This window comes from Setaria italica, chromosome II, assembly GCF_000263155.2.
Source record: "Setaria italica strain Yugu1 chromosome II, Setaria_italica_v2.0, whole genome shotgun sequence".
Lineage (NCBI taxonomy): Eukaryota > Viridiplantae > Streptophyta > Magnoliopsida > Poales > Poaceae > Setaria > Setaria italica.
Genome location: NC_028451.1, coordinates 46518601 through 46532029, shown reverse-complemented (window position 1 = coordinate 46532029; position 13429 = coordinate 46518601). Strand labels below are relative to the sequence as shown.

The 13429-nt window shown below is 45.8% G+C and overlaps 3 protein-coding genes and 1 pseudogene across 6 annotated transcripts; all 4 read left to right on the top strand.

Moving 5' to 3' along the window:
* Window positions 1-1196: 1196 nt before the first annotated feature.
* On the top strand, window positions 1197-2929 carry LOC101782079 (uncharacterized protein C24B11.05). The gene is made up of 7 exons (XM_004958382.2): window positions 1197-1347; window positions 1437-1502; window positions 1584-1681; window positions 1788-1913; window positions 2024-2305; window positions 2407-2472; window positions 2561-2929. Exons 1-7 carry the CDS (start codon window positions 1302-1304, stop codon window positions 2711-2713), a joined length of 837 nt encoding a protein of 278 aa, XP_004958439.1. The 5' UTR covers window positions 1197-1301; the 3' UTR covers window positions 2714-2929.
* Window positions 2930-5279: 2350 nt separating this feature from the next.
* Window positions 5280-7858, top strand: LOC101781676 (phosphate metabolism protein 8). Its single transcript, XM_004958380.2, has 8 exons — window positions 5280-5425; window positions 6151-6212; window positions 6314-6379; window positions 6469-6566; window positions 6661-6786; window positions 6888-7121; window positions 7215-7280; window positions 7399-7858. The coding sequence occupies exons 2-8, from the start codon at window positions 6167-6169 to the stop codon at window positions 7549-7551; spliced, it is 789 nt and encodes a 262-aa protein (XP_004958437.1). The 5' UTR covers window positions 5280-5425; window positions 6151-6166; the 3' UTR covers window positions 7552-7858.
* Window positions 7859-8930: 1072 nt separating this feature from the next.
* On the top strand, window positions 8931-10318 carry LOC101781280 (annotated as a pseudogene).
* A 370-nt stretch (window positions 10319-10688) lies between these two features.
* LOC101780873 lies at window positions 10689-12926 on the top strand. Of its 4 annotated transcripts, XM_022824483.1 has the most exons (5): window positions 10689-11161; window positions 11243-11509; window positions 11890-12183; window positions 12603-12641; window positions 12703-12926. In XM_022824483.1, exons 1-3 carry the CDS (start codon window positions 10754-10756, stop codon window positions 12181-12183), a joined length of 969 nt encoding a protein of 322 aa, XP_022680218.1. In that variant the 5' UTR covers window positions 10689-10753; the 3' UTR covers window positions 12603-12641; window positions 12703-12926. The 4 variants fall into 4 exon arrangements, with proteins under 4 accessions (XP_022680218.1, XP_022680219.1, XP_022680217.1 ...); XM_022824484.1 differs by lacking the exon at window positions 12603-12641 and having other exon boundaries at window positions 12709-12926; XM_004958379.4 differs by lacking the exon at window positions 12703-12926 and having other exon boundaries at window positions 10690-11161; window positions 12501-12653.
* The last annotated feature ends 503 nt before the right edge of the window (window positions 12927-13429 follow it).

Here is a 13429-nt window from a genome sequence, read left to right as displayed (position 1 = left end):
GCGTAACCAACATACCCTTGTTATCACATGGCCTGTGAGGCTGTGAAGTGACCAAACGAACAGACAACTCTGAATCTGATGGAGCGAGATAATTCAGTTCAGCTGCGTGTTGCAACAAGCAGCACCGCTGCACCGCACTGGCTGATAAAGCAAGTCGGCGAGCAAAGTGAGGGAGTGACAGACAGAGCAGATCGCCTCAGCCATGCACTACGGCATCATGATACGGGAGGCTCCCCCCAATGTTTAGCGAAAAGACAGGCTCCCTTTGCGCTGGCTAGTTGGAATGAGGACGCAGGCAGAGCCCCAGCCTAAAGCCACCGCCAGTGCTCAATCAGATTCAGTGGCCAGGTAGCTCAAATCCACTGGATAAGGTAGGCAAGTAGGCCTAACGCCTACCCATGTACTGAAAACCATGGAGAGTTGCAACTGTGAACAGGACTATGTGATACAGAGAGTTCAGTTCTCAAGACTCAAGAGATAGTGGTGTAAAGGCTGAAGAGCACCTGTATCAATTAGGTACGGAGTATGTATAAAGAACAAAAGAAGGCACGCAACATGAACAGAAGAGCATTTGGCCAAAAGAAAGCCCCAAAACTGTGAGCCTGAAGATTGAGCAGCAGGGTCACCACAGCAGCTGAAATCAACCACAAACAAGGAATGAAAGCGATGCGATCTCTTACCGCACTAGTCGCCTGTTCGTGGTAAGAAATGCCGTTACGAGACACATCAAACGCTTGACCGCTTCTGTCCATGTACGAGCTCAACAAAGCAACCGCACCCATCACTTTCAGGAACGCTCTGATAGCACGAGTGATCGATCCCCATCCCAGCAGCAATCCCCACGAATTATTGCCGATTACGACTGGATCCTTTATCCTTGCACTTGCATCCACGCCCAGTTGTCTACCAGGTCGGTTGCATCCGAAGCCAAAGTTAAAGCAGGCATTCCAGCTCCAGGAGGACTTGGAATTGGACGCCGCGTAGGAGAGCACTCTGATGAGGCTCTTGATGGAAAATGACAAGTAAAGCAGATGCTAGCAAAGCAGGAATCCGCGGAGTAGTTTAAGGTTTATTCGGTGGAGGGGATGGAGATATGCTTCCCTCAGACCCCCACTGATGTCGCTGCCATACCATGTGTCATCCTCCAACAAACAAAGCCAGCGGCTGGGCCTTCTCGACTCTCTGTATAAATACGGTGGGAGCCGATGCCAAGTGCGGCATCGACTTGCAGCGCATTGTGGCTGTGCTTCCCTTTGGCATCAGGGTGTTTAGTTGCTGTTTCAGATCAGTAATCTGTGAAGATGGAATCGTACGCTGCTGGAGCGAAATTTGATTGCTTGCTGTTTGGTGAGGACCTGGCGATTTAGATTATCACTGATTTCAAGCATTATATTCTTTTTTGTCAGATTTGTGAAAATGCTGCCCCATATATGCAGACATGGATGACACACTCTACCCACTGAGCTTAGGCATCAACTTGGCATGCCGCAAGAACATACAGGGTGAGTAGCACCTATGCCGATCCAAAAATGTTTACGCTACAAAATATGTCTGCTCATACACTTGCAATGGCCGACTTGCAGGCTACATGCTGAACAAGTTGCAGATTGAAGAGAGCCAGGTTCCCAAGATGTGCCTAGATTTGTACAAGGAGTATGGAACCACAATGGCCGGCCTCAAGGCATGTCTTGTTGCCACCGAATACTGATACATTTGCCACTTTTCCTGTTCAAGATTCTTTTTCGTAATCTCTGAAAAATCATCCAACTTCCATTATCATGTGGTAGGTTTTGGGCTATGATTTCGACTATGACGACTTCCACGCTTGTGTCCATGGTGCACTGCCGTATGAGAAGCTGAAACCTGACCCTGTCCTGAGGCAGCTGCTACTTTCCTTGCCACAGAGGAAGATAGTGAGTCCTTCCTGACGCCCATTTCCTTTGCATTCGTTGAATCATCATCAAGGGCAGTTACTGCACTGCATCTGTATTTTCTCAGACTGAAACTGTTGATCCCGCCACAGATTTTCACAAACTCTGACAAGGCCCATGCGGCAAGAGTCCTGGAGAAGCTCGGGCTAGAGGACTGCTTCGAAGGAATCATCTGCTTCGAGACCCTGAACCCGTCAACCCAACAAGATGCCAATGACCAGAACCAGAAGAATGCAGGTGAAGCTGACACTGATGGTGGCAGCAGAGCTGGCTCTGACGACCCAGCCCCTCCTCGCAGGGGAATCCTGTGCAAGCCGTCTCTGGAGTCCATGGAGGCCGTCATCGAGATCGCCAAGCTCGACGCCAAGAGAACGGTAATTGATCAAGCAATGAAGAAGCACTTATTTTTCTTCCATATTTCTCCGATCCATTGCGATCATCATGAGAGAACTCTCTCTGCGTGCATCCATGGCAGGTGTTCTTCGACGACAGTGCGCGCAACATCGCCTCGGGGAAGGCCGCCGGCTTCCACACCGTCGTTGTAAGCCCTATCACCGCGTGTGCCCTCTGCAACTTAGCATGCGGCTATCACTTTTCCATGGCTCATTATCCCACATGGAACGATGCAGGTCGGGACCTCAGCGCTGGTGCCTGGTGCGGACGTGGCGCTGGAGAGCATCCATAACATCAAGGAGGCCCTGCCGGAGCTCTGGGACGCCGCCGGCGAGCACGTCGAGGCGGTCCTCCGGCCCGCCGCCGTCGAGACCACGGTGCTCGCATGAACACGGAACCGTCACGGCCACGTAGTACATATGTTATATGTATCCTGTGCTGTGCGAAATGTGCTGGAACGCAATGTGCCTGATCAGTGATCAAGCATGGTAATATAACAACCAATATGTGGAACTAATAAGTTTGGATAATGTACTTCTATGTGGAATTCCTGTGCTTTTTTATGATGGCACAACCCGTTGCGAAAATGAATTTGTTGTGCTATATATCATGAGGAAGCCCAAAAGCAAGGTAAGTGGAGACAGAAAGCCCAACCAGCCTAAGTAGGTGTCAACCAGGAAGCCCAAAAGGTGTCCAGCCTTTTTTTTAAAAAAAAAAAAGTCCTCCCGGCTAGTTTTTGAAATTTAGGTAGTAGTAAAAATCCAGCCTGGTGAAGGAATTCTAGCTAGTTCTAGTGATCTGGAATCGACCCGGCTAAAGTTAATTTCTAATCAAGGGGATGTTAAGGAAAACCAAACACTTAATCACAATATGCCGTGACATCAGGTGTAAAAGAAAAAAATTCCTTGAGGGAAGACGGTTCGACACGGTTAGAATGTTTTTAGACTTTTTCATTACTTTCTTTCCGTATAGTTTTGGTTATATCTATTTCACTCATTAGTCATTCTTTTCTTTCTTTCTTTCTACTATTTCTGCTCACTTTTTTTTTGTGTACCGTGTTCCTATTTCTTAGAAAAATCTTAAAGAACACCAATTGTAGATTAATGGTATATTGCCTATTCAGGCCTTGTTTGGATGTAATATAGATTATTAGACAATGACTTAAGATATTCCTAACCAGCTGTCAAGAAAGAAGTGTGATTAAATAATCCAATGATTTGCAAAGTCTCCAAGCGCATGTTCCTTCCATGGAATAGAACTCTTGCAAGATGAGCTAGAGACAGGCTTGGTAGTTGGTCGTTATGTTTTTTAAAAGAAAAAAACTCAACTTCTTTGTCAGGTTTTATTCGCTGAATGTGTCACTAATCCGTTTGGCTCCCTCGGGTATTCCCTGGCACATAATTTACTCCCTCGGGTATTCCCTGGCACATAATTTAGAACGAACACAGGGAAAGGGCTTTGAAAAATTCTATCTCAGTTGCTCTATTTTATTCTACTATGATCCTATATGTCATTGTGATGTTATTTGGTCTGAACTACTATGAACTAACAAAGTATGCAGTGCAGCTGACAATGTCAAGTGACGCATACTAATCACAAATCATATTTACATGTCCAACTTTTGGCCCGAAATAAGTTCATTGAAGTGTGACAAATACCTAATAATGCTAGAAGAAAAGGTTACTCGCGCAGAACCACCTCTTAATCAAGTGGTGAGAAGCCGTTTATGTGTTAGGCCATTCTCAGTGTAAGTTTTACGGGGTTCAATCCTTTTAAGCAACTATATATTTGCATAGTCAAGTCACAGTGCTACAAGTTCTTATGCACAACTACATATATTTGCATAGTCAAGTCCTTTTAAGCGTCGTGTCTTAACTCTTAAGCATGTGTCCGTACTATTTAATCAAATATTCAGATCTGATCTAATCCATTCCATCATTGAAGCTGGGAATATATATATGTGCTGTTTCATCCATTGTCCTCTCCTATCTTCCCATCCTTGACAATCTATAACTGATCCGTGAACCAAGGATGAGTGGATGAGTGCCTGGTGAGTGGATGGTTTTAGAATTCTGAAAAAATCACACGCGGAAAACGAAACGCGCATCTGCTGCATAATTAAGTCTTCCTGGACTAATTAAGCATGCAGGTTTGGCTAGCTTAGTGTGCTTTTGGTGAGGCGGCACCTGTCATGCGTTTCGTGAGCCTTGCCGTTTTCTCTCTTCTTTTTCTGCCGCTGCATGCTGACAAAAGTAGCAGTATTATTCCCGTCTTAAATTACTTTTCGTTTTGACTTTTCTTTGCTACGTATCTAGACATAATATATATCTAGCAAAAACTATATATCAAGAAAAGTCAAGATGAATAGTAATTCGGGATGGAGGGAGTAGCTTATTATACGAATATAGGTAGGTAAAAGTAAATAGAAGAGCAAATTTATCTCAGACAACCGTGTGGAGAACATATTCGAAAAAACAGTAAACTTGAACAGGTAACCACAATGGCACAACACCTCAAAAGTGTAAATAAGCAATGAGAGCGACGTGATTTTACCCCACACATATGTCGTTAGAAGAAAAAACACTTTTTTTTTTTTACTTTCTCCAAACCAGACATCATTTCGAGCAGCAAATTGAACTGTGTACTCGCTCACCCCTTTTCAACACGCTCTAACCTGAGTTGAGTGGTCGTTCACCCAAGCAATAATCACCACGCATTATGCATGCCCACAACCACTACCACTTGTAAAGTTAAGGTTACACCACTGCATCACTCGTGCACAATTTTCTATTAGGTCGGTTGCATCCAGTTAAGCCAAAGCAAGGGCAGTTCGTGTAGGAGAGCAACTAAAGCGAGATTCTTTGGTCGGTTCTTGGTGAAAATCGGCAGCTAAAGCGTATAGCAGGTAGTAGAAAAGATTGGAAGGACTCAGGCCGTGGATTAGTACTTTAAGGCCAGACCCCCACTAATGTGGCTAACCATGTGTCATCTCCCAACAAAGCCGGCAGCGCCTCCCAAGTGTATAAATAGGGAAAGCCTATGCGAGTTGTGGCATCAAACTCTGCGAAGACTTTGTGCTTCTCCTTTAGCTTAGCACCTAGGTACATGTCCAATTCTGCTGCCGTTTGAGTTCTTTCTTTCTGGGAAGAAGAATATTTCCCTGAAATTTCGTTCGTCTTGTCACAAAAAAAAAAAAAGAAATTTCGTTCGTCAAATTGTTGATCTTGGTTTGCACCGGCTGATTATTTGTTTTATGCGTAATTTTTCTGTAGTGTTTCTTTACTGATGAACATCATGATGATCTCTGGGCTCACTCTAGCTTCTAGTTGTTGATATTTATGGTTGTTTTTTGTCTGATTGATCGTGCATAGTAATTTCTTAAAAATATTTTCGCAACTGAAACATCCTATAACATTTTTGTGCATCCACAAGGCAGTAATTTTTCCTAACTTTTCCACACTTTAACATGGTTGGATACATGTTAAGTTGTAATCACTACTTGCTTAACACATCCTCGTATGGCCATTTTCTTTGTCTTGGCCGCTTGGGCAACAATTGATCTACTCAATCAATGAGTCGGCTGTTGCCAGATGAACCTTATGTTTCACTTCAATAACTATATCATTCTGGGTTTACAAGAACTAGTCAACACGCAAAACGGCGTGTGAATCTCCAATTCAGCAATATCTAACCAGATGTGCTTATGAGCATGGACTTGACATCTGAAGCTATATGAAAAGATGCAACTATAATCTTTTAATTTTTTCGTCCAAAGGAAAAAAGTCTTATCGTATTTCCCCTAAAAAATTTTCATGTGCTTTCGCAGACACTAATCTGTGAAGATGGAATCATACACTGCTGGAGCCAAATTTGATTGCTTGCTATTTGGTGAGCACCTGACATACATGTTGAAATGGATACCTGTTTGCACAGCTTTTGTTTTCCTTTCGGATGATTCTTTAACTTCTCTCTGCCCCTTGCATATGCAGACATTGACGACACCCTCTATCCACTGAGCTTAGGAATCAACCAAGCATGCCGTGACAACATACAAGGTAACAATAACATTTATTTCCATCCACAGATTCAGTCATTGATACAATATTATTTGTTCATACACTAATGTGGAATTACCATTATGCAGAATACATGCTGAACAAGCTGCATATTGAAGAGAGCCAGGTTCCAAAAATGTGCCTCGATTTGTACAAGGAGCATGGAACCACAATGGCTGGTCTCAAGGTTTGTCTGAATACTGGTACTTCAAGGTTCACCTTCAGAGGTTTTGATCCATCGTTTGCACACGTTTTATACTTTCCATAATCATGTGTGGTAGGTTTCGGGCTACGATTTCGACTACGATGACTTCCACGCTTGCGTTCATGGAAGGCTGCCGTATGAGAAGCTGAAGCCTGACCCTGTCCTAAGGCAGCTGCTGCTCTCTCTGCCACAGAGGAAGATAGTGAGTCGTTCTTGAATCCTGCTATCCTGTGTCAGCAAAGACAGCTAGTAGCTTCATGGCATCTGAATTTAGTCTGAAACTGACTGCTGCTCCGTGTGCAGATTTTCACCAACTCTGACAAAAACCATGCGTCTACGGTCCTGAAGAAGCTCGGGCTCGAGGGCTGCTTCGATGCCATCATTTGCTTCGAGACCTTGAACCCGCCAACTGAGCAAGACGACATCAATGGTGGTTCTGACGACTCAGCTCCTCCTCGCAGGGGAGTCCTGTGCAAGCCGTCTCTGGAGTCCATGGAAGCTGTCATAGAGATCGCCAAGCTCGACGCCAAGAGAACGGTAATTGATCAAGCAATGAAGAAACACTGATTTATTTTGTATTTCCCGGTTGCAACTATCGTGAAAGAACTCTCTCTGTGTGCATCCTGGCAGGTGTTCTTCGACGACAGCGCGCGGAACATCGCCGCAGGGAAGGCCGCCGGCTTCCACACCGTCGTTGTAAGTTTTTTTTTTTTTGTCTCTGCAATTGTGTGTCACACTGCCACTCTGCAAGTGCAGCACCAGCACCTGTCGAACAGTCGAAGCCTAAATGAGCGTGGTGTGCATAACGATGCAGGTCGGGACCTCAGCGCTGGTGGCAGGCGCGGACGTGGCGCTGGAGAGTATCCACAACATCAAGGAGGCCCTGCCGGAGCTCTGGGACGCCGCCGGCGAGCACGTCCAGGCGGTCCTCCGGCCCGCCGCCGTGGAGACCACGGTGCTCGCATGAACAGTTGAACACGAAGCTGTGACGGCCACGTAGGGCATATGTATCCTGTGCTATGCAAAATCTGTTGGAGCGCGGTGTGACTTACCTTTGGAGAATGAACTTCTGTGCCAGCTGTCTCCTCCGACACCGGGTCCATCGCAGTAATACCCCTATGTAAAATAATTTCCAATAGCAGTGTCATGGACAATAAATAGGCTATTATGTAATAAATTGTGATGCCATTTACAAGATAGCTTTTATCTTATACTAGTTTCGAAAATAATAAAAGATGAAACAATGCATTGTGTGGGCTATTTCATCTATGAACTAATTACGCTTTGTTTATGTGTTGTTTTTGGAAATATAAATATGAAACCTTACACAGATGATGGCTTAATTGGTACGCACATGTTAGCATGTTGTTGCTGCATGAACGGCTAGCTCGTGTTTCCACGTGAATTGGTCCATCCACATTGTCTCCGTGCGAAGCCTCAAGAGCATGCTGCCATCTCCGACACTGTATCCATCGTAGTAATTCTCCTAGTCTATCACTATTTCCAGCGCATGCTAATAATTTCAAGTCTTTGTATTAAAAAAAACGTACTTTAGCGGGCTCTCTATAGGCTTCTCAAGATGAGAAGACCTCCAAATTTCTCCCTCCCCCGTCATTCATGGAGGTCTCCAGAAAGCCCTATATCTAAGAGGATTATTGTTGGATTTGGATACAATTTTTTAATCCTAAAAATAGAAAGAACCTTATATGATTTTGAGTGCTTTGGTTTGAAGGCTATTGCTGAAGCCTAAAGTTGCTCTAAGATGTTTCATCCTCCAAGAAAGCCAGCAGCGCCTCCTAGCATATAAATAGGGGGAGCCTATGCGTGCTGGGGCATCAACCTCTGCACGACTGTGTGCTTCTCCTTCAGTCTAGCATCTAGGTACATGTCCAATTCTGCTGTCGTTTGAGTTCTATCTTTTAGGAAAGAACATTTCCCCAATTTCGTTCTTCGACTGTCGATCTTTGGTGTGCAACGGTTGATTTGTTGTCTGTGTAAATTTCTATGATGTTTCATTACTCATGAATATCATGATGCCCTCTGGGCTCACGCTACTTTCTAGTTTTTGATATCTACAGTTGTTTTTGGTCTGATTGATCATGCATAGTGTTGCTAGAATTGGTTGCACACGTTCTGCAATTTACCCATTTCAATTTACTAACTTCAGGCAACGAATCTCCAATTCTAGCAATAATCTAACAAGATTTTCTTATGAGAATGGACTTGGCATATGATCTATTTGGACAGATGCAACTGGAATATTTTTTTGTCGTCCGAAGAAAAATGTCTGCCGATGCTGAAATAATCTAACCATTGTTTGTTGGTTGCAGACACTAATCTGTGACGATGGAATCATACACTGCTGGATCCAAATTTGATTGCTTGCTATTTGGTGAGTACCTCTACCTGACATACATGATACATGGAGAAAAGACATCTCGTTGCCCGGCTTTTGCTTTCCATTTTGGACTATTCTTTAACTTCTCTTTGCCTTGCATATGCAGATCTTGATGAGACTCTCTTTCCACTGAGCATAGGACTCTACCTGGCATACTGTGCCAGCATACAAGGTAAACAACATTTATTTCCATCCACAAAATTCAGTGCTATAGTATTATTTGTTCACACACTAATTTGGAATTGCCATGACAGAATATATGCTGAACAAGCTGTATGTTGAAGAGAGTCAGATTCCAAAAATGTGCCACGATTTGTACAAGGAGCATGGAACCACAATGGCTGGTCTCAAGGTTTGTCTCAGTACTGATACTTCGAGGCTCACCTTCATAGAGTTTTGATCCAGTTATCGTGTGTTAGGCTTTGGGCTATGATTTCGATTACGATGACTTCCGCTCTTGCGTTCATGAGAGGCTGCCATATGAGAAGCTGAAGCCTGACCCTGTCATAAGGCAGCTGCTGCTCTCTCTGCCACAGAGGAAGATTGTGAGTTCTTCTTGATGCCCTTTCGCATGCCCTTTTTGTCAGCGAAGACACAGCTAGAGCTAGTGGCTGCGTGGCATCTGCCCTAGATCTAGTCGATCTGAAACTGACTGCTGCTTCCATCTACAGATTTTCACCAACTCTGGCAAAAACCATGCGGCTACAGTCCTGGAGAAGCTCGGGCTCGAAGGCTGCTTCGATGCCATCATCTGCTTCGAGACCTTGAACCCGGCAACTGAAAAAGACGACACTGGCAGTGGTTCTGACGGCCCAGCTCCTCCTCGCAGGGGAGTCTTGTGCAAACCGTCTCTGGAGTCCATGGAAGCTGTCATAGAGATCGCCAAGCTCGACGCCAAGAGAACGGTAATAAATCCAGTAACGAACCACAGTGATTTCTCTCAGATGTTTACTTCAGATCCTCGTTAGCTGCAATGGTGAAAGGACTCCCTTTCATTCATGATTCATCCATGGCAGATGTTCCTCGACGACAGTGCGCGCAACATCGCCGCAGGGAAGGCGGCCGGCTTCCACACCGTACCGTCGTTGTAAGCTCTTGTCTGCCATTGTGTTCCACTCTGCAAATTAATGCAGCGCCTGTCGAAGGGTAATCCCCATGTGTACATGGAACGATGCAGGTGGGAAGCTCGTCGCTGGTTCCGGGGGCGGACGTGGCGCTGGAGAGCATTCACAACATCAAGGAGGCGTTGCAGGAGCTCTGGGTGGAGGCCGACGGCGAGCACGCCGACGACGCGGTGCTCCGTGCCGCCGCCGTGGAGACCACGGTGCTCGCATGAACGCGTCGCACTCGCACCCTGCCTACTCAGACGTGCGCTTACTCGCTGCTGAGTGAACCTGTCCGCTGTATAGTGGACAGTGTGCGTGGGTGTGGCGTTGACCCGGCGATAATATGTCTGAAACTCTGAATCAATAAATAATCATGATGCTTCAGCCCATAGGCCGAAGATAGATGGCCCACACGTAGGCCCACAAGGCAGACGTGTGTATGATGCAGATGGGCCACGTATCCAGCCCATCGACCGAAGATAAATGGCCCACACAGTCATTTGGGAAAGATTAGCGCTCAGCCCACCAGAAAATATCCGTGATCACAGCCCGGCCCGTCGACCGTCCATGCGGTGGCAATTTTCGCCTTCCCTGCTGTGTCCTCTCACTCTGACCGTCTGACGCATCGCCTTGCATCCCCCCACTCCGCCGCCGTCGTTGCCGCCATGGGCCGAGGCCGCAACCGCAAGCCCCGCAACTTCGCCACGTTCCGCCTCTGCCCGCGCCCGGGCGCCGCCGACGCCTCCGACCGCGTCTTCGTCCGCGTCGACGACAACCCCTACTCCGTCCCCGGCTTCGCCGATGACGGCTGCGGCGGCCCCTCGTCCTCCACCGCCGTCGGAGGAGACGATGAGCCCTCATCCTCGTCGGCCGACGACGGCGGAGGCGCCCTCCCGGAGCACGTCCGCCGCGAGATCCTGGAGCTCGGCCTCCCCGACGACGGGTACGACTACCTCGCCCACCTCCGCGAGCTCCGCCCCTCCCTCTCCTCCACCGGCGGCGGAGGCTCCTCCGCCGTGTTCCTCCCCAGCCGCCGCCGCCCCGCGCGCTCCGGCCTCCCCGTGGACGTCATGGTCTGTCCGCTTCACCATTAGTCCGCGCCATTTCATCTGTCTGCCGGGTTGGCTAACTCTGTTCACTCGCGCGTGGCGCAGGCCTACGACTTGAGTCGTGCTCCGATTGGTTCCGGGGAGGTTGCGGTGGCGACGAGGCGGGTCGAGGAGGCTATCGACCTGGATGTCGCGAAGCTGCTTGACGGGAGTGATTTGCCGGCTGTTGAGTCCGGGGATGAGGATTTGGAGGAGGATTTTGTTATCCTTGCAAATCAGTCAGATGAGGAGCAGCAAAATGAGGAGGAAGAGAAGAACATTGGTGAGGGAAAGGGAAAATCGCAGCAGCTACATCATGAGCAGTTTGATTCGGTGAGCTCAGGGGCTGCTTCATCATCATTACTGCCTGTCAAATCTTAAATAGAAAGTGCTGCTGATCTACTAGCAATAGCAGCAAATCATTCTTACTATTGTTCATGTCGACAATCAACATACCATCCATGGTTGCTGTTTAAACATTTGAATTTATTCTTGTCAACACTTCACTGAGTATCCTGCCAACTTCATCTAACATGGATGCGAATTACGCTTAAGCTTTTTTGCATTCTAATTCTTTTGGCATGCTATTGAGCATTCAATGTTTATATGTACAAGTTTGGCACCTTTTTCCTATTACTCATTCAGGTATCATCTGGAATATGTTGATCCCCGATATCCAAGCATTTGACTTGTGTCCAATATGCAATTTTCAGCTTGCTTTGGAAGAATGTGCTGGCGGTGAAGACGCTGTTAAATATTGTGCTACTGCTACCGCTGTTTCCAGATCATATCTCAGTATTCACTCTCAGAAAACTCTAGTCCCAGAAAATGCAAAAAAGAAACTTCCAAAATTTTGTACAGGAGAAACAAGTATGAAAAAGGCTATCATCAAAAAAGGAATTGAGAACCTTCCTGGAGAGTACTTACCTCAGAGGAAAACCTTGAGTGGTGAGACTTTAAATCAGGGACCCTACAAGGAACTGCAAGAGGAAGCGAAAGAAACCTAGGTAAAATTGATGGTTTGAGATTTCTCATTTGAACTCTTGGACATTTAGTTCACGTTTGTTAATTTATTTATCTGAGCTTTATTCGATTAGTTGATAATGGAAATTAGAAAAGGAAGGAACACTATCGCATTTTGGTCTTCTGTATTTTAATCTGTTCACGTTTGTTAATTTATGTATTTTAGCTTTATTCGATTAGTTGATAATGGAAATGAGAAAAGGAAGGAACACTATCGCATTTTGTTCTTCTGTATTTTAATCTTGATTCATACTTTTGTTTTAATAATTACCAAACGTGTTCTCACATTATTCTGTTACAGCATTATAGGTTCAACAAACCTGTGTCTTCAAGATTTATTTCAAAGAAGTAAATCACTTTGGTGTTTTTCCCACTTCATGTTGATACGATGATAACCATGCAGTTCCATGAAATGCTTGAAACCGTGGTGTTTCCTGGCTTGTGGCTCCCCCCCCCCCCCCCCCCCCCCCCACACACACACCCCAAAAGAACATGTTTTCTTCTGGCAGTGTTGAATCCTGAAAGATCAAGGCGCAGAGGCAACGAAAGATGCCAAGGGCTTGTATATATGTGAAATACAGAAGGCTCAGCAAGTTGTTGCTGTAACTGGATCATATTCTTTACGCCTTATGTATGTCCTGTAATCTGAATGTCTATCTTGAACCATGTAGTATCAAACTTCAAGACAACATGGATTATGGCTACATTTTTGTCTCTTTACCATTCAGATCCTATCAGCATTTTTAGGAGCAAACGTTTGCTGTGGAGCAAACTATGAAAAGAAAAAAAATATACGGTTAACTAAGGGGGCTTGGCAATGAGAACTTGGTTAAAGTGAGAAGATAGTAAATTATATATCCGAGATATCCAACCAGTTGAGGGAACTGCAAATTGAAGAGAGAACGACGGTGACCCATGGAAGCTACCAACTACTGAAGAACTGCTGTGGTTGCCATCCAGATTTGCCAATGAGAGCTTGGTTAAAGTGGGAACAAAGTAAATTATGTATCTGAGATATTTCAATCAGTTGAGTGATCTGCAAATTGAAGGGTTAACGGCGTGTTCCACCATGGAAGCTACCAACTAGTGAACGACTGCTGGGGTTGCCATCCAGATAACTATTTGATGCACGGCATCTGTGTTCACTGTTCAGTCCGCTGTTGTTTGGTTCATGAGATGGACTGGAATTGGCATGCGTGCATCAGAGGGAACGCAGAAGATGTGAATCTG